Raw genomic sequence first — 20,841 nt, forward strand, 5'->3', positions numbered from 1 at the left:
TCAGGCCCCCCTCACTCCAGCTCCTCCAGTCTTGATGGTCTCCTTGTGGACTTCCTGACCCCTCCAGGTCCTTCCATTCCCTCTACTCTTCCACACAACTCTCAGCGTTCCTCCCAGAGTCCAGCTGCGGGTCCTAGCATCTGTCCCAATTTCCTGCCAGGTGGAGTCTCTCAGAGGACATCTATGTTGGGCTAATATCCACTTATAAGTGAGTACATACCATGCGTGTCTCTCAGAGTCTGGGTTACCTCACTCAGGATGATATTTTCTAGTTCCATCCATTTGCCTGCCAATTTCAATATTTCCTTGTTTTTAATAGCTGAGTAGTATTTCATTGTGTAAATGAACCACAGTTTCTTTATCCATCTTTTGGTTGAGGGTCATCTAGGTTGTTTCCAGATTCTGGCTATTACAAGGAAAGCTGCTATGAGCACAGTAGAGCAAACGTCCTTGTTGTATGGTGGAAGGTCTTTCGAGTATATGCCCTGGAGTGATATAGCTGGGTCTTGAGATCGCACTATTCCCAGTTTTCTGAGAAAGCCCCAGATTGATTTCCAGGCCAACTGTCTTAAGCAGTGTTCTATTGCGACCGCAGCGACTCTTATCTTTTACAAAGGCATTTAATTAGGGCTTGCTTACAATTCAGAGGGTTAGCCCAGTATCATAATGGCAGGAAATACGGCAGCACTTAGGCTGACGTGGTGCTGGAGAAGGAGCTGAGAGTTCTGCCTCTGGATCTCAGGCAGCAGAAAGACAGACACTGGGTTTTTGAAATCCCAAAGCCCACCCCCCAAGTGGCATACTTCCTTCAACAAGATCACACCAACTCCAAGGTCACACCTCCTAATCCCTCTCAAGTAGAGACACCCCATAATGACCAAGGATTTAAATATATGAGGGTATGAGAGTCATTCAAACCACCACACCTACTATGACTTGGATGTAAAGGACTCCTTCCATTACTCATGAGGAAAAGACTGTGTCATTCAGCGTCCAGCGGACAGCCTGGCTTCCGGGTCCAGTGGGCTGGTCTAGGTGCTGCTTGCTTCTGGACAAGAATGGACGGACCTTGAGGTCAAAGGTACCATTTCTCTGTGGGCCAGCTAGAGAGCACTTTAGGGTGAGGCCCAAGGCCCAGGTGCTAAGTCAGGTTCCTGGTCTTATGGGGGAGGAGGTGTTGACAGTTTAGCTTTTTTAGAATGAGATTGCTGGTATCAAAAGGCAATAGAGTCTTGGGAGCTCCATGATTCTGTGATGACTCCAAAAGTATTACAGCCCTTTGTCAAACCGCTGTGCTAAGCATGGCAGAGGAAGCAGGTGGATGTCTAAAACCGGCTGGCAGGAAGGTCTGGTGAGATGCAGGTCTGGTGATGCTTCACTGGGGGTCAACAGTGAGCTGGCAGTGATGGAGCGGGCTTCATCAGCTGCCAAAGCAGCTCTGCCATCGCAGCCTTGACTGCTTTGACCGGCAGTTAAGCTCCAGGCATCCAGCGACAGTTCTCCCCCAGAATCAATGGGGTCTCAGACAGTGATGGTGGAGGAATGGTGTGAGCACACTTGAGGCAGCGTGCCAGCCAGGCTTTATTTATAAACCTTGGGCAGTGAGGAGGGATTTGTGGGTGAATGTGTCTGATTTGCTGGGACTAGAGGTGCCAGGATACTTAATCTACATGCAGGAGCATGGGGTCTTATCATGAGAAGAAAAACACAGTACTTAATTATCCTATGGGTCGGGGAAGAACTTCCAGGTGTGATTAAAAATTATTTGCTTAAGGCTAGGATCTCCTTAGCATAGGGTGGAGGACTTCCAGGAACCCCCAGGTGCTTGCTATCAGGAAAGGGCGAGGCCTGTAATCTTCCTTGAGGGCTATGTGATGCTCCTTAGAGTTTCTAAGGTTCAGAGTGGGGACCCAGCTGAGAAAGGGTCACCTCAGAGGCTGTTCGGAAATGTCAGACTTCAACTTCTTCAGCAGCATCCCTCAGGGCTGCAGGACCCAACGGGCAAGTCATGCACTAATTCAGCATGGACTAAAGTCTAGCATATGCCAGGGATTAGGGAAGGCATTAGACGTAAATAAATGAACGAGACACACATTGAGATTCAAGTAAAGAATACAGGGAAACACTTAGCCTATTCAGAAACTGAATACTTTTTATAAAAGTGGCGAAGGCTGAGCTGAGCTGAGGACTGAATTGGAGATGATCTCCGCTTCTCTGTGAAGATTCACACATTTCACTGCAGACACATCTGACCCAGAGGTTTCTCATAAGGGCTGGTACCCCAAATTTCCTTAAGTCCCTCTAGTCCCAGGAAGAATTTCAGAGGCTTGAGGTTCGCAGCCTTGTTATGAGCAGAACCCATAGAAAGCATCTGATTGGTCACTGAGGCAGCCTTGTTATGAGCAGAACCCATAGAAAGCATCTGATTGGTCACTGAGATCCAACATTCTATCTACAGCATTTCTTTGTGGTTTACCAGGACTGTAAAACTTTGAACTTTTGCTGTTGCAGAGCTCTGGACAAAACCTGGCTGGTGAATCCTCCACAGCATCACTACGTACTCTCAGGTGTGGCATGACTGATTTTGACAACAATGAAAAAGGAATGATGGGGCTCCTCTGCTGGTGCCAGGTAAGCAGAAGGGAGCAACACTCCCAGAAGCTAAGGGAAATCTAGGGATGGAAAGTCCAGAGAACTTGCAGAGTCCAAGCCAAGAGGCAGTTAGCGAGGCTCAAACCCCACAGTCCCAGAGAAGGCAACAGCTAGAGCAAGCAGGGCATTGATGCCAGAGATGCTCGGGGAGAAGCTCAGCCCGTGGACAAGGCAGAGAAACCAGTTCCTGCCTGGGGCTAAGGCAGGGCCTGACACTCAGAAATGGGATGACCTGCTCTGTAGTTAGGTTCTGTAGAGAGACACACTATGCACCTAGGACAGTCTGCATCCTTCCTGAGGTCTACAGGCTCTGGAGACTAGACACAGACTGGGTTTCAGAACAGATTTCTCAATAGCAGAGCCCAGAGCTATAAAACCAAGGGCCACAAGGAAGAGAAACTCTGATTTCCTTCATCTAGAGTACTCTGCTGACTGAGTTGGTCCCTGTGAAGCAGAGGAGTAACTTCCCTAGTGACGACAGGATTAGGACTTGCCTGGCTCCCGGGATGTGACCTCCAAACCTTTGCAACATTCAGGCTGATAAGAATGCTCTCATTGACGTTAAGGTTTTGGACCTCACCATCATGTATTCTGATATCCTAGCAAGGCTATACACAGTGGGCCCTTGGATCAGGTGATAGCAAACTGCTCTTTGGAGAGACTGGAGTCCAAGGTCAGTTATTTTGGGGCAGTCAGTCATGCCTACACGTTGTTTGCCCCCAGTAGGAAACCCTGACACCAAGGCTTGGGGGAGCCTCTCCGGCTGGCAGTGCTCTGTGTGGTGTGACCACGTGTCATGAAGGACAGAGAAGAAGGAAACACAGCCTCATTGTCCTCACCGAGAAAGGACAGCTGGAGCACACATCTGTTTCTCCCAGGCTTGACGCTTAGCAGCGCAGGCGCGTTTATAAGCAGCCGATGCCGATGGGTGTGCTGGGGTTTCTAGTCTCTGCTCGTCCCCATGGTTGGGTCAGCACAGCTGATGGAGTGTCTCCAGTTCCATTTGTGTCAACTTGACGTAACCAAGAGGAACCTGGGAATGGAGTCTCGGCGAGAGATTGTCTATGTTGAGTTGGCCTGTGGGCATAATATATATTAGGGGTTGCCTTAAGAAAGGTGGGGAGACCCATCCCAGGGTGTTACATTTCCTAGGCAGCGGTTCCTCAACCGTATAAGTGGAGAAAGCAAGCAAGCAAAAAATTTAAGCATGCATTTGTTTCTCTCTGCCGTTGAGTATGGAGGGGGAGTGAGGAGCTAAGCGCCTGCTGCCTTGACATTGCCGCATGGAGCCCTAAGCTGAAACTGTAAGGTTTCTTTCCTACTTTTCTTTTTGCCTTTTGTCACAGAGACAGAGAGAAAACTGTGCTTCTGTTTTTGTCACAGTCACAGAAACAGAAATCAAACTGTGATAACCTGTGACCATCCCAGAGTCATGAAACTAATTATGGTTCTAAAAAAAAACAGTGACTTGGTGGTAATAGTTACTTGTCAAAGATTTCACGAGATTCCCAGGTAAGCAGTCGCTCTGAACCCGCTCCATGGAGGAGTAGCACAGGGACAGCGAGAGTCCAGAAAAGCCTGTCCCAGCTCCAGGGATCAGTTCTCTATTTATAAAACGGGAGCAATTATCCACACCCTGCCTACTCCATAGCTGCTGAAGGCTGACCAAGTGCCCCACAGCCCCAGGGAGTGGTCTGCAAACCACAGGGAGGGACCCCCTAGAACAAGCCCAGTGCGGTCCGGTCTGTCCTGAATAGCTTTGGGTGAGAAGAGTTTGAGCAGTTCCTGCAGCTCCACTTTCCTTAGAAGAGATTTCCTTTTATTACCTGGCAAACTAAAATAACCTTTCAAAGGCAGGATGTAGGGCAGCAGACAGCGAGCGCCCTGCCCTGGTTCCGTTGGCCAGATCGCAGAGAAATGCTTTTCTGCACTTTCTCGCAACCAGCCCCTCTCTCCTCTCACCAAAGCAAGTCCATTAGGGCCGTTGCTTATACTTTCACTGTGACGTTCATCTCCTGCCACCTCCATCCCCTTGGCCATTCCTTGGGTGACCCCTGAATGCCACATGCCGTGGGGGAGGGTTTGCCCAGGTCCCGGTGTGGGAAGGCAGATGTCTCTCACAGCTCCCAGGATGTCAGGAAAAGGGACTCTGAATGTGCAGGTGGCTTCTCCAAGATCCAAGTCAGTCTTCACCTCCTCTGCCCAAGGCACCCCCAATCCTTCCGCTTGCTCCCCATGTGGAGGGGCAGAGAAGCCACCCACCAACTGCCCCAGGTGGATCCCCTGCCACTGCCACCCAGCCCAGGAAAATAATCAATTTTGCAAATCCTCAAAGCATGCACTGTTCGCTGCCACACACGCAGTCTGCACGTGCCTGAGGACGTACTGTGTGTAGTTGGAGATAAGACACCAGAGCCTGGGGGTTCAGTGCTGCCCCTCAGTTTGTTCTCCACTGCGGGAGCTCAGGCAAGGCTTCTGTTCATGTGCTCCCATTATGGAGGGTCATAGTGACTCAATGTACTTTCTATGCGTCCAGTTCTGGGACCAGAGACAGGCACACAGTGAGCACGGTGCTGTCACCTGGTTGTTGTTGTTGTTATTGTTTTGCTTTGTTCCGCTTTGTTCCGAGACAGGGTTTCTCTGTGTAGCCCTGGCAGTCCTGGAACTTGCTCTGTAGAGCAGCCTGGCCTCGAACTCTGAGATCTGCCTGCCTCTGCTTCCCAAGTCCTAGGACTAAAGGTGTGCTCCACCATGCCCAGCTAGCTGTTTTTATTTTAGTATAAAAAAATATATAATTACTCACTAGTCAGATTATAAACCTCCCTTCTCCATCTTACTCCTGTCCCCAGTGAATATGATGACCCATAGATACGTGTCATGTCTTGACAGCACTGACAAGTGTGCGTTGGAAAGCACAAAGTAGGAAAGCCTGGACCAGCACAGAACCCAAACCAGAATCTCTTTCATCTTCTCCCATCACCAAACCTTTGCCTAGCAGCAAAGCCCTGCTCCTAAGCTCGCTCGGCCCCAGGCTTCCACGGCCCTTTCTGTTGCTGCTGGACACAGGCAAGTCAGCTTCAAGGCTGTCATCTCCCAGCTGAGAACAGTGGGAGGGCACATCCTAGGAAAGGAAGTGGGTTGGAGAGGAAGCTGCCATCCCGACACATGGCCTGGCCCACAGGGCTACTGAGTCAGCGTGCTGCACAGGACAGCGGTGAGTCGAGGGCCTGGGCAACTACCCAGGGCCTCTGAGCTGTCCCTGGCCATTGAGAAGATGCTAGTGCTGACAACCAGGGCCCGTGTTTGACGCTTCTGTTTCTCAACTTCCTAAAACACGCACTTGCCTCATCACGTGCATTCTGGAGGCCGCGACACAGGAATTCTAACCTGGAAGTGGCTGTCACGGGATCACATGTGCGAGTGAGTGGCTGCAGGGCAGGCATGTGTGGGCGCTAACTCAAACCAGCTTACAGAGCCAACCACTGAACACCAGCGGCTTTGAGAGGCTTAAAGAAGTAGAGCCCTTACTAGGAGTGAAAAATGCCCAACTCTACAACTGAACAAGTACGTATTAAAACGTAGTGATGGCGGGGGTGTAAGTCACAGGCAGGGACGTTTGCCTGGCATGCATGACGTCTCAAGTTAGAGCCCCAACATTACAAAAAGTAGAAATAGTTTAAACTCTCCATTTTCTAGTTATTTTTCATTTTGCTCTTGCCTATGATCTCAAGGTTATTTCTGTCTCTGACAGGTAGAAATGCAAAAACAGTAGCGTGACATAGGTATCCGTACTTGACACAGAGTGACATCATGGTAGGACTTTGAAACTGACCCCTGAGGGAAAATTTACACCACAGAAGTTGGAAGACAATGTTGAAAACAGGGCTTCTCTGCATCCAGAAAGCCAGATATTAAATATTCATGTGGACACACATACACACACACACACACACACACACACACACACACACACACAGAGCCCAGGAGGGGTGGGTGACATGTCCTTGTTTGTTCCTGGAGTTTTAAATCTGGTCTTTGTCAGGACTGGAGGAAACACTGTCTGGGGTTCTTTTCTCTTCCCAGCACCCTCCCCTTCTGCAGGGAGCTCCCACCTGCTCATGGTACTTGATACTCACAGACCACAGGCATCCAATGGCCCAAGAAAAAACAGCTCAGAAGCCTCATGTATCCTCCTTAGCTGGTGGCTGCTCATCAGTTCATCTAAAAATGCTCTCCTGGCTGAAAGGACGGGGGTCCAGCTTAGCTTGGTCCCAGGTCCGTAGCCTGTGTTGCTTAGCTGGTTGACAACTCTTCCCAGCTCCTGACTTCTGAGAAGGAAGAAGCAGGCTTATCGGGGCAAGATGAAATGATCGAGGATGTTATTTACAAAGCCATATTACTTACTAGAGATTTCTTTGTTACTAATTGCTACTTGGGGGTCCTTTAAAAAGAAGCCTGAGCAAACAGCTTGCAGTTGTGAGAAATCACCATGCGCTAGAAGCACATGCCATCCCACCTACAGGGCAGAGCTGTGGTGGCGGTCCACGGGGAAGAGGAGGCTACCCACCTGCTCAGGCCACTGGGCTCAGGTGCTCAGCTTACATACCTGAAATTCAGTATTTCAAACAGGTGCCTTCTCCAGGCACACCCCCACCCCCAGGGGTTCTGAGCTGCAGTCGGCTTAGACCAGGTCAGGAGTGGTGTGGGTGCAGACAGGGTATTAGTAGGACAGGCTGGGGCCATAGCCAGCTGGCCTGCAGCCTGGCACCAGGAAGTAAAAGGGTGTCTCTCCTTGCCCCAGCGTGTAGTGTCTGGCACAAGGCAGGAGGGACGTTGACCACTGATGCGGAATCACAGCTACAGAAGAGGAAATGGGCTGGGGAGGCCCGATGGCACTCGGAGGAAGGATAGCAGACTACCAAGAAGAAACTTGATACCCTAGCATCATATTCAAGGGGAGGAGGTCCCCCTCAGTCACAGTCATAGGGAAGGGGAATGGGGTGAAAGTGGGAGGGAGGGAGGAATGGGAGGATGCACGGGATGGGATAGCAATTGAAATGTAATATGAATGATTTTATTTTTCAATAAAAAATTAAAAAAAAAAGAAGAGGAAATGGGCCCCCCCCCCCAGGGACGAGGAAGTACAGAGACCAAGGTTCTGTCTGACAAGGTCTTCATCCAGGTGACAAGGTCTTCATGCAGGCAGGATACCTGCAGAGGCTAGAGTCCTGTGATGGGGACACATCACATATCTGTGGCTCCTAGAAAGCCATAGGCAAGGGCCTCACACAACTCACTTTCTGGAAAATCCTCGGCTGTTGTGTCCAGCATGCTCCGGCTGCTCTGTGAATCCAGACACTTTATTTGGCTGTGTTTCTGTCCCCAGTAGGCTATTTCTGTCTGCAATATTTATTTCTTGAGGAAATAATTCCAGCAAAGCAGCATGCATCTCACATGCAAGAGAAACGGACACAGTGACGAGGGCAGTCAAGTCTCCTTCTGTTTCCTTCCTCTGGTTAGTTTCTTATCTAGTTGATGATACGTAATCAAAATCTGTCTGCTTCTGGGGCAGGAAGCTTAAGAGTATGGACTGCTCTTTCAGGGGGCCCAAGTTCAGTTCCTAGTACTTATATGCATGTCAGCTGCCTCTACTGCCAGCTTTGGGGCACCTAACAACATCTTCTGAATTCCTGCACTCATGTGCAGACACATACACACACACACACACACACACACACACACACACACACACGCACGCACGCACGCACATACACACGCACATGCACACTCATACACAACTTTAAAAACCTGTTATTTCATTTATAATTGATTCATTGTATGGCATTTGTGGATTTTAGATAGCCACCTTAGACTACATGTAGTGTCCTCTTTGACCAAGAACTAATTCATTACCAGGCATAAGGGAGAGCATCACTCTTCCAGGCCCTCTGTGAACTGTCTGTGCAGGCTGGGCAATATAAAGCCCCAAGTGATGCTTGTCATAAAGTAGTCCTATGCTTTCTGTGGTGTACTTCACCAATATAATATATCATATTATAATATATATCAATATACTGAGTCACTGAGCCACCTCTCCAGCCCCCAATATAATGCCCAACATAATAACCAACAGCCATGTGTGGCTTTTGTGCATTTACGGTATGGCAGCAGTGGCTGGAAAGCAGAGTCTTTTTTTATTTTAGTTAGTGCATGTTTAAGCTGTGGTCACCAGCAGCACCAACGCAGCTTCCGCTGAGCTTAACCCTATGAATATACAGACCAGATTTAAGTCCCCAGCTCCAGCGTGCTAAATGCCAGGAAGAGGGTGCTAACTGTGGTCCTTTTTTTTTTTTTTTTTTTTTTTTTTTTTTGCCACACCACAGAAGAGGGCAGGGCTGGCAGGGTAAGAGACTTTCATTAAGAGATGCTTGGGCTGTGACTTAAAATAGGAGGATGCCGTAAAGATAAAGTGGGCAAGAGATTGCAGAAGCTCTGCTGTGTTTTAACCACTCGCGTTTGACACAATAGCTATCTTTGTGGTTGGCAGTGTGAAGTCCACCAGCATGGCTGAAGGCCAGCCAGCTTCAGCAGGAGAACGTCTCTCTGTCCTCTGAGCCCGAGTCCAACTCTGTGACCCAGGCTGACTTCAAACCTGCCACCTTCCTGCTTCCGCCTTCCTAGCCCCAGTGCCCGATGTAGAGGTAAACCACACACCTGACAAAGGAAAAGCACCTTAAATATGGGTTAACTCCAGGACTCTCAGCAAGGGAGAGACCTTGCTTCAGCCTCCGTCCAGGGTCAGATAGATGAGGCAAACTGGCAAGATATCTATCCTCCAAAACCTCCAGGAAGCTGTGCTTTATGTGCTCAGAGAGCGGGCATTCGCAGCCGGGCTTCTTTTGCTGGGTGCTTCACTGGAGGCTGCTGTAGCTAGGGGCTCGCAGGTGTTTGTGTCCCTCACGTTCCCGAGTTTATGCATGACAGCTGTGAGGGCAGTTCCTCCCACTGCGGCTAGGCAGGCCCAGGGCAGTTCTCACGGTGCCTGGCCCTAGGAAGTGGGGCACACGCTGTACTCAGTGCCGTCTCCTGGGCACTGCTTTCTCTCCTCTCTCTCCCTCTTCCCCTTCTCTTCACCCCCTCCCACCTTCTCCCCCACCCCCCCTCATCCCTCTCCTTCCACTTCACTGCCTCCCTTCACTGCCAGGCCCCACCAGAAATGACATTTCACCCACTCCACATGCCTGCAGAGGACTCAGCCTCTGGAAGTCTGAGGCATATGCTTGGCAAGTGACTCATGAGCTCAGCGACATGGTTGCCCTTAGATGTGGCAGGCTGGAGCCATGTTCCAAAGCATATCTTGTTTTGGTTTTTTTAAATGTCCAAGCAGGAAAGAGGAAAGCAGACAGATAGGCACTTCTGACCTCTGACCTTTGACCTCCCTAGGGTGAGGGCAGAGAAGTCAAAGAAGCTCTTCAGTGTCTCAGTGAGGAAGGTGCTAAGGGCCTGTGGGAAGGCAGGCTCTGCTTGCCTGATGCTGCCACAGGTGTGGAGGAGACAGGGGACAGGTCTGTGGTTGCCTGGCTAACTGGGAAAAGTCTCAGAATCCGGTCCTGGCTTCTCACCCTTCCTCCCTGAGTTCCATACACTAGCTGGGTTGTGACTTTTCCTCCTGGCTCAAGGCAGGGGGTTCTGGGAGAGACAAGAACAGAGGCTTGGGGATTCCAAGTTGAGGGGGAGGAGGAGGAGGAAGAGGAGGAGGAGGAGGAAGAGGAGGAGGAGGAGGAAGAGGAGGAGGAGGAGAAGAAGGGCTACCATTGCCTTGTGACCCCTCTGCTTTCTCCGAGGCCTTCTCTGAGCTATGCAGGAGCCTCCTCAGACCTGTACTTCTGTGTTCCCTCTGAACAAGCCACAGTTAGCCTTGCTTTTCTACGCCCTCGGCCAGCCACCGTGCCAGCTCTGTGTGGCTGTCACTCTGCTCTGGCCACCCATGGCAGGACTGAATGTGGGAACGAGGTTCACTGTGGGCCTTGGAGACCTTGACTCCCCACCACATCTGCTCCTTCAATACGTACAGTCTATAATTTTAGGGGGCAGCCCACAAACCATGCAGTTTGCTGCAGGACCCAGAGCACTCAGGAGAGCTAGAGTGTGGCTGGGATCTACCCCAGTGAAAGGACACAGAGAGGAGACATGTGCTGCTGTATCCAGCGAGATGCAAGAGCAACATCCAGCCATCCCGGCTCAGTGGAGGTCTGGACAGCTCCGACTTGTCTTGAGACACTATGTGGGGTGCAGAGGCCTCAGCAGCTGTGTCGTCAGATGTCAGAGTTTTTACGGGACTCACCCACTTTGGTTTTGTTGACGGGGGTGGGGGGTGGTGGGGGTGGTGGTGGAGTGTGGTGTTGGTGCTAGCCTTCTGAAAGCAGTGCTGCACTCTTACCCACCTGCTTCAGTTGCTGTCACAGACCATTGGGTATGGCCCAAAGACCCCAGGAGATACCCATGGTCTATAAGGCAGGGCATTCTGATGGCCTAGCGGGTACTACTGAGGGACCAAGAGAAAGCAAAGCAAGGGCCTTCAGGTCAATCCCCTGCGTCATCCTCCCCTGTGGCAGCTCACTAGAGCCTTTCAGGCCTCTTCCCGCATAGTGAGTGGGCAAAACAATTTGCACCTTGGTGGCTTCTTCTGAGGATCAAGGGACAAAAGACTTGGTAAGCAGAAGATTTCAACACCGACCAGGTCCCTCCTGGTGCCTTTATAACTCTGACCTAGTCTCCTAACCTGGACTAGGCCATCCCCTCTGCGTGTGCCTGCCCGTGTCCCAGTTAGCTTTGATTTTTCCACCAGCAAGAGAAAACGTTCTGCATGCTGTAACTGGGTTTTCTTTTGAGAGGCTCCATGTGTGGTGTTCCAAAACCTGCTTGCTGCTCCCCTCCCCCTGAAAGCATTCTCCCAGTGTCAAGTCACTGCCTTCCTATGGCCACACTCAATGCCTCTGCATTTATACAGCTTCGTAGCTTGTGCCCATGTTTGTGCAGGCCAGATTTAAAAAAAAATTATTTGTATTATTTTAAATTATGGTTAGTGTATGTGTGTTGTGAGTGTATATGTGATTGTGTTTGTGTGTGTATGTGTGTGAGTGTGCTTGTGTATGAGTGTATGTACATTTAAGAGTGTGTGTGTGAGAGTGTGTTTGTGTGGGTGTGTGAGTATGTGTGCTTGTGTTTGAGTGTCCTTGAGTGTACATGTGCCTGTGTGTTAGTGTGAGTGTGCTCAAGTGTCCACAGATGCCAGATGTGTCAAATGCCTTGGGGTTGAAGTCATGGGTGGTTGTGAGACTGTGGGCAGAGGTGCTGCGAACTGAACTCTGGTCCTCTGCGAGAGCAGAGTAAGTGCTAGTAACTTCTGAGCCATCTCTCCAGCCAGATCCTTAAAAGTGGCATTGATAGCAGGAACAGAGTCTCAGTGATCCTGCCAAATTGCTCTCCCAAAGGCCATCCCCAAGTTAATTTTCCATCAATATGCCCATGTCTCCCCTCCTCCTTGGAAGTCTCTGGAAGATGGTTGCTTGTAGGAGAGAGAGAGAGAGAGAGAGAGAGAGAGAGAGAGAGAGAGAGAGAGAGAGAGAGAAAGAGAGAGAGACTGTTCTGGTCTTCTTGGGTTCTGGACTCACTTGGTGCATGGCACACGCAGGCAAAACACCCCTACACATAAAAGAAATAAATATTTTCAAAAATAGTAAAAGGAAAATAAGCAAATTCTCATCTCTTACGTCTGATACGGTGAGGATGGCATTTGGAGTCCAGCGGGTGCCTCGTGAATAGCTGGCATAGCCACTATGTTTCACCCACCGATAACCGCCTCCTGCCACTACAGGGATCCATGCTGTAAGATCCAGGGAACTGGGCCTCTTAGGATGGTTATCCCATGGGCCAGCTACCACTGGACACTTTTAGTAAAGGGTGTCAGAGAGCCCTGGCCTGCACACAGACCTGAGGTATCTGAGAGTTTCTAAGTACCTTCCTCCAAGTCTTCTAAGAGTCTATCAGGTGTCTGGGACCTACCAAGGGCGAGGAGCAGCACCCACTGTTCCCGAGTTCTCCCTCTCAGAGTTTCTAGACCGTGACACCTCCCCACCCTCCACCCCCAGCCCTCTGGTCGGGTGGACTGGCTCCTTGGTGTCACCTGGCTCTGGTGGGGTGAAGTCTCCTTCTCAGAACCGATGAGACTTGGGTGATGCTGAAATGTTGATTTTTAATGACTTGATGGTTTGTCTGTGTAGGAGCCATGGAGAAAATATTTGCCCCGGGTTCTGACACCTAGGGGGCAGTCTTGCTTCCAGGCTTTCAAACTCTTTGCAGCTGCAGCTGCAGCAGGAGAGTGATCTCTAACCTCTCTTTTCCTGAGCCCACAGGCTGGGGGCGGGGTTAAGGCAGGCAGGTGAAGTTGGTACACGGGTGTGAGCACTGAACTCAGAGGGGCTGTAGCTTTGGATGGGGAGCTGAAGTAGACGCTTCAAAGGGGCTCCTTCAAGACTAAGATTCTCCTTCCCCACCTTGGACCTTCCTACTGTTTTGAGGTGATAATTGAGAGCACAGGATTCTGCCTGTGTGCCTTAGGCAGGCCAAATTAAACACTCCTCACCAAGGAGGAGGGATCTTAGCAATGCAAGCTCATACCTGCTCAGTCACCCAGGCAGGACTAACATTTGGATGTGTGGCCTCCAAGTTCAAGGTTTTTTCCACCCTAACTCAAGTGTGCGACAGTGTCCCAGAGTCTCCCGTGGGCAGAACAGGTCTTACAGTTTTAAAACAAGATCTGCCTGCAATCCCCTCAAGGTTTTCCCCCTGTTAGCTTCGGAAGGACAACTCTTCCATCAGCAGATGGTTTTGGATGGTCGACCATGAGTATTGCTAAGCTAGGCCCTCCAACGCTGTGGACAAATCCCTGCCTCTAAGAACTCCTAGATTTAGGGTCATTTACAGGACAGACTCGCGGCAGTTCTGGCTCCAGGTCCGGCGACATTGAGTGCCACTCTCCTGAAGGAGCATCCAAGATCAATTGAGAAAATAGGGTTCCTAGGGCCTAGGTCTGCGAATTGCTCTTTAGCTCTCTGGCGGTGCCACCTGAGCATCCTTCCGTGCTGCTAGGTCCTGGTCCTAGCTTCTCGCGCACGAAGGGAGGGGGTTCGGGGACGCGCACGCAGGCAGTCGGGGACGCGCTGGCCGCCCGGGGGCGCGCACGGGCTAGTCTCTGCCCTAATGCGGTGGCTGGCGGCGAGAGGCGCTGCAGGGGACGCGGGGGAAGTGGCGGCGCCGGCAGCGGACATCTGGGACTGCGCCCGCGGCTGGAGCCTGAGCTCCTGGAGGTAAGGTGAGCGCTGGTACCCGGTGGGTAGCAGAACCGGGTAGCGGAAGCCTATCGAGCGGCACCCCTGCGATTCCGCCCTCCTCAGTCCCTCTGCATCCCCAGACCTGCCCCATCCCCCTCAACCCACAGCCCTGTGCCTTTTCCCCTCTGCAAGGCCACCTGCCCGGAATCCGCTGTATTCTGGCGGTGCCTCCCTCTCGCGCTTTCATCCCTCTCCACCGCAACAGCCTTTCAGACTCGGTTGGCAACATCCCATATTCCATCCCTCTTCCTCGCTCTTCCCTGTTCCTCTCTGTCTCAGCCTCATCTTTTGAGTCCTGCAGCCCCCCACCCCTCAACCCCGCTTCTTATCTCCACATCTCACTTTTCAGTCCCCCCATTCCGCCTATGTTTTCCTGCCTCACCCGTCGCCCCTTTGCTTGCCCTCCCTCAGCCTTTCCTATCTCTTGACCCGGTCGCCCTGCGTAGTGCCGCTCTCCCTTAGCTCCCTTCCCGGTTATCCTCCCGAGTCGGTCCCCTCTCCACACCCTATCCCAACCCCTTCTCGGTGGCTTTTTGGTTCCTACGCCGCACACTCCCTCTGGAGCAGCTCCCCTTCTCTCCGTGGTTCCTAGCTGGCCTACTACCTTCTCCAGCTGCCCTTCCTGGTGCTGGAGGGCTGGTGCTGACTGGGTTTGTACTCAGCCTACCCACTCATGCATCATCCTACTCTGCCACGGAGGCCTAGGGCTCTGCAGGCCAGGTGTTCACTGCTGTGGATGCAACCGCCCCCCCCCCCGCCCCCCTCTTCCCAAAGCTCTTTGCTGCGTGTTTGATCCTTCAGGGAGAGACACTCGGGTTAGCAGGCCTCTGGGTGGTCCTCTCCTCTCATGGAACTGTTCAGGGTTGTTTCCTAGATGGACTCTGGGAAGCTCGGGGAGGTCATGAAGCTCGGGAAAGAGACAGGTCTAAGGGAACGGCCCCCAGACTTGTCTTAAGTCCTGGGCTACAAAGACCTGCCAGAGAAGCCTTGATGGAGGCTCTGAGAGTTGGGGGGGGGTCTTATCAAGGACCTTGCTCAGCTTCCGAGTCAGCACTCTGGCATCGGAAGTGGTCATGAGTGTTGTCCATGGCTGGGCTGGGAGTGGTCAGAGTGCTGAATCACAGGGGGGGCTCTGGTCCCAACATCATTCCCTGGGCCAGGGTCTGCTTTTGACTCCTTTCTTGGATTCTCTCTCTCTCTCTCTCTCTCTCTCTCTCTCTCTCTCTCTCTCTCTCTCTCTCTCTCTCTCTGTGTGTGTGTGTGTGTGTGTGATGTTGGACAAAGATGCCTCTTCTAGGTCTAAGGGAGAGGATGACAGTGTTTCTCTTCTTGCTCTCTCTTTTCCTGATGGGAAGGCCCTGGTGTGTCTCCTCTAACCTTGGAACTGAGGTGAGCCTGCTGGGCCCAGTTCCAATCTCCAGCCAGGCAAGGGCAGGCTACAGCCTTTGAGACCTGAGTGGTCAAGAGATGTGTGGTTTTAATAGGGCCAGAGATGTGGCAGGTTCAGATTGCATAGAATCATAAGCCCAAGTTGAAGCTGCCCACGGACAAGGTATGGAGCAAGGAAGACCCTGGGGACTAGGACCCTGCTTGTAGGGGGCAGACAGAGGAAAGGAGGCAGAGCTCTGTCCTTCTTTTGGCCAAGGATGCTGGATCAAGTGGAACTGCACGCAGGAGAGAGTGGAGGGACCTCCTTTCCACCCAGTACATTTTACCTTTTGTCTTGACAAAGCTGGCTCTTCAGAGAGAGAGAAATTTCTACCTGAAGTCTTTGGATTAGACTGAAAGTGTGTGTGTGTGTGTGTGTGTGTGTGTGTGTGTGTGTGTGTGTGTGTGTGTGAGAGAGAGAGAGAGAGAGGGGGGGGGGGACGGAGAGAGAGAGAGAGCGTGAGAGAGGGGGGAATATATTACTGAGAAAAGAGATGCAACCCAGGAAATTATATTTGCCTTTGTAAACAGGGCTAGCCCCCCACTTCCCTGTCTTAGAGCCTCCTCTGAAATCTAGAGGCTTAACAGAGGAGGTTAGATACAAACTGCGTCTGCTCTGGTTGTTTCCTGAGAGGCTCTCGCTTTAGAATGCTGAGGGACTGGACACCACTGACTGAAATGTGGCATGCAGTAGTTCTGTTTGGCCCTCAGGCCATGTTTGTCCAAGGGACATGCTGCTGGGAGACTGACCCGGTCTTTGTCACCCTTCTGAGTCCCCTCCCTATCGCTTATGGGGGCAGGGCAGGAAGCTTCTCCTGGCATCAGGGCCTCCCCGGCTGCCGCCAGCTTTTCCTGGTATCGCAGAAGCATCACCTGCAGCTGCTGTCGGGAGCTGATTGGATCAAGGCTCTGACGTTGAAGTGCTTGATTGGGGCTCAGGTTAAATGGGGGGGGGGTGGTTTCTGATAACAGCCTACATATTTCCCAGTTTTGTGCAACGGTTCTCAGCCCTTGCCCCCTTGTTTGGCATCACAAAAGCTACAGAGAGTTAAATCCAGGCACACCAACAGCAAGCAGAGCCAGCTCCCCAGAGAGCAGGGGCAGGACCTGCCATTTGTGCTTTAGTGGCTGGCTCAGGTGGAACTGTATGCAGGAGAGGCTCCCAGTGGACTGAATCGGGCTCTGCTTACAGCGGCTGGTCCTTTCAGAGGCACACAGAGGAGGAGGTGGCTAAGATCTGGTGATTCCGTTTTGGCTTTGAGGTGGGGCAGATCTCGAGAGAGTCCTGTTTTTTGGTAGTGGCCCAAGAACAGGATTCCTCTCCTTATCCATCATAATTATTTCTGGCAACACAATTCTCTCCCAAGCTGGTTTGGAAGCTGGTTTGGTATAGAGCTCTCTGAAACCACCCAACAGATGTGAATATGAGCATCTCCCTCCGTCTTTGGAAATAGAAATCCTTAGGAAGTCAGAAAAGAAGGGACAGGACAGACCTGTTCTTACTGCGTTGAGTTGGAGGGAGACCATGGAGGGCGAGGGAGGAAAACTTAAATAAGGCTGGGCTCATCTTTACTCCTCTCACAGATGAGGTGCTGCCACTGACACGAGAGAAAAAGCAAGGACAGAGCCAGGACTTTCAGGGCCCTTCGAGTAACAAAAGAAGAAGACAGGTCATCAGACAAATCACACAGATAAGCCTGAGTGAGGATGGGCAGACAAGGATGCTGAACTGCAGGATCCCGAATCCCACTGGTACCAGTCCCTCTTGCCCACAGCCCTCTGGAATGGTAGCTCAGAGCTGATCTTGACATTGATTGCCTGGGGAGGGGTGGGGCTAGAGGCGAGACACAAGGTACTAGCAGATCCCCAGCTTAAGCAGCCAGCACGTGGTTGTTCTGTGTGTAGCTGAGCCGTTTGATGGAGTTTGATGCAGTCTGATGGGGACACATCCATAGGGAACTCTGGGACAAAGTGGAGGATACTTAGCATTCCCGAGGCCATCTCCTATGAACATGTATTTTAGGGGCAAACGTAAGTGCTTGGGATGTCAGAGCCGCTCAGAAGAGAGGCCTGGGTGTCCTCAGGGAGTTCCCAGCCTGACGGAGGAATAGTGAGTGTCGCACACAGTCATGCTCAGAAGTAAGAGAAGGAAACACAGTGAGCTCTGATGCCCGGGGAGGGTCTTAGGGACATAAGGAGGCCAGGATCAGGCAGGAATCATAGTCTATGTCCATCTGGAGGAGAGGTTGAAGATGAACAGGGGATACCCTTAAAAGTTATGCACTTGAGTAGGTCATCACCAACCTCCATGGATGTGCTGGTAAAAAAGCTAGAGACGAGACCCCATTTTCGTCTGTGCGGGTAGCCTCTCTTGGTCCCACACATCCAGCGCCCCTCATTCCAGTGGTATGTCCTGAACTTTTGAGTCTGTGTCAGGATCTGTGCAAGGTGTGGCGTTGGTGAGTTGGAAAGAAGTGAAATTATCCCCCCCAAAAAAGTCACACGAGAAGTGCTGTAACAAAGGTCAAGGAGTTCATGACTGAGGTGGGGTGGGGGGTGGGGGGTGGGGGTCACAGTAGGCAGAGAACCTGCGGTGATGGCAAAAACTCTTCGGCTAGACCCCTCCCTTGGCTAGGACAGTTTGATGGCAAACCTTTGAGCAGTGACTCAGTGACCAGAGAAAGCCCAGACCTTGCCACAGGGCAGAGGTTGAATGCTTATGGCTTGGTTTCTGGGACATCGGGAGAGCCTGGAAGCCAGTGGCTGCCCTAAGAGCTTAAGTAGGCACTTCTACAGTGTTGCTGATCCAGGGGGATCTGTCAGGTCTTCCAGCCGGCTTGAGAACTCTGCAGCCACGGTCTTGAGGCAAGCCAGGAAACACAAGCAGCATAGTAGTGGAGTCTACACGGTTGAGTGCTTAGTGTGTGCCACGCGCCCTACTGTGTGCTTTGTGTACTGTGTACCTTCTCACTTGATCCTCACAAGAATTTGCCAAAAAATGGATATTTTCAGGATTCCATTTTGCAGATAGCAACAGATTCCCCAAAGGTTGTTGCTGGTAGAAGGTCACACAGAACGGGGGAGTTTGCAGAGGGGGAATTTAGATCTATGTGTTCCACACAAACGCCTATGCCTCTCTTCTACTTATGAGACTGAGTTTCCAAACCCCGGTAGAAAAATGACAAAGTGGGAGGGGTACCAGAATGGCTCAGAGTGCATTGTGGGTACCTCCTCTTTCCTGAAAGACGTAGAAATTGGGGTGGGATGGGGCGCAACACAGAATACACCTTGTGAACAGCACTGTGCACAGGTCCTTGCTGCTCGGAACCTGGACTGTCATGCTCCTCAGGAAGGTATGAGGGGCAGTCTGAAGGGGCATCAGGGCATCTTAGGGAGGTGACATTGTACCGTAGAAACTGCTCAGCCTTTGAGGTCACACAGGAAACCCATCAGGTGGAGAACCAAACACTTGGCAGCGCCAGGCTCTCTGTGAAAGGAGGGGTCTGCCTCACTTTGCCTGCTCCCCCATGGCTTCCTGGCTTGGAGGGGACGTTATCGTAAAAGGCATGTGTTGGGCCTCTGGTCCCATCACTGACAGAACTTAGCTGTGTGTGTGTGTGTGTGTGTGTGTGTGTGTGTGTGTGTGTGTGTGTGTGTGTTTCTCTGTAAAATTGGAAGGTTTCTGGGAAGTCTCGTCTCCGGGATGTGTGTCATTGATTAATTTCTTGCTGTCTTGACTCTTTCAAAAGAAAAGAACTAGAGTGCTTGGGGGCACTGTGGGGTCATCCCCTCTACTCCTGCAGCTGCCACATCGGCTGTCTCTCTTCCTTCACCTGCTCCTCTCCTTCCTCCCCTTACATCTCCCCCCTCCCCACCCCCCTCCCCATCTCCCTGGCAGCCCCCTCCTCTCTCTCTCTTTCATCATTATGATGCTAATTGTGTTGTTAATTTTTCTGAGATCCAGAAAGAAAGCCCCAATCTGTTCTAATGAATTTAATTAGAGAGGGGCTTGGAGGACTTCAGAGCCTCTTACAGGATCTCCACAAACAAAGTTAACGAGATAAAAAGCCCTAGCTCAGCTCCGGGGTTGGAAGGGAGGAGTTCTCTGTGGGTCTTAGGATAAGTCCTGGGCACCTGGAGTTGCAGGAAGGCTCCGTGGGACTATTGCCCTTCGTGTGGTCTCCCTTTTGCTCAGGTTTAACCCATCCCAGCCAGCACCACATCCTTAGTTTCCTGCCTAGTTCTGACCTTAAATGAGATGCAGACAATCTCAGTAGCAGCGCCTGGCTTTTCTGAGACACTTCCTGTTTTGGTCAGGGATACATACAGCATCTCTCCCTACAACAACACGGAGGCTTCTAAGACCCTGTCTGTGCCCAGTGGCCTCAGATCTAAGAGGCATTTGCTAATTTTAGACAGTGAATACTATGCGGTTTATGGACTGTGGCTCTGGCCTTCATCATCTGCAAGGAAGTGCTGCTGTGGATCTTAGGATAGGAACACCTGAAAATTCACTGACCAGGGCTGTTAGGAGAAAAGTAGGTACCTCAGATACGGAAATCTTTCTTCCTCTTCCCTGGTCATATTGGGGTCTCCCCGCCTTGCTTCTCTGAGCACTTAGCATGGCTGTCTTGGGGCATGGGAAGGTCCTGGCTTTGTGTGGAATTCACTTTCTTGGCCAGCTGGGGTGGACTGACCAGATGCTGAGTGTGGTCCTCAGATCTTGTGATTTTTCTGGGATGAGAGTTGGCTGGCAGACCAATTCTGAGGACTTTCCCCAGTGATGAGAATTCCCAGTCTTTTACTGATGCTCGCCAGTTGGCTCCAATAGCAATTTTTTTTTTTTTACAAAAACAAATATTTAGTGGAAATTTCCAGTAGCAGATTCAGTAAGTTTCATTTCTCTCTCTTTGTTACTAAAAGTCCTATAAGGTGTGTGTGTGTGTGTGTGTGTGTGTGTGTGTGTGTGTACACGCACACACACTGCTTACGTTGATGAAATTATTCCAGCTAGATTCTGCTTCTAGTTGATCTCCATTTACAGTGGAAATGCCATTAAAAATTTCTGGCAGCAGTTTCCCTTTGTGCAAATGGAAAACGAAAACACCCTGTACCTCACTGTGTGTAGATAGAAATCGTGAATACTTTGAGAATAGTGTGTAAATAGGAGGAGGCGGGGACTAGGCCATTGAGCCGAAATCTGAAGCTAGCTCCTCCTTCACTCTTGCAGTGTCTTGGCTTATGACATCAACCAGCTTTATCGGCGCGTCACCAACATTTAGGCTTTAGGTTATTATCCACAGTCTGTCTGGCTTCTGCGTAGTCAGCAACGGGGTCGGTACTCTGTCGCAGGCTGCCCGTTCACTCC

At 51.2% G+C, this 20,841-nt stretch overlaps 1 protein-coding gene across 18 annotated transcripts in view; it reads left to right on the forward strand.

Moving 5' to 3' along the window:
- Positions 1 to 2,517: 2,517 nt before the first annotated feature.
- Positions 2,518 to 20,841, forward strand: part of NFASC (neurofascin) — a 186,125-nt gene continuing 167,801 nt past the window's right edge. For 16 of the 18 annotated variants that reach the window (XR_014780741.1, XM_084790349.1, XM_084790365.1 and 13 more), the window contains exon 1: positions 13,889 to 14,021. Coding sequence is in view for 15 of the 18 variants with exons in the window: in XM_084790349.1 (XP_084646475.1) it covers positions 13,915 to 14,021 (107 nt within the window). In the remaining 3 variants the exon portion in view is untranslated. Of the gene's footprint in view, positions 2,632 to 13,888; positions 14,027 to 20,841 lie in introns of those variants that run through there. The other 2 variants (XM_084790351.1, XM_084790366.1) reach the window with 2 other exon arrangements.

The sequence above is a fragment of the Acomys minous genome, assembly GCF_964271855.1.
Source record: "Acomys minous genome assembly, chromosome: 1".
Lineage (NCBI taxonomy): Eukaryota > Metazoa > Chordata > Mammalia > Rodentia > Muridae > Acomys > Acomys minous.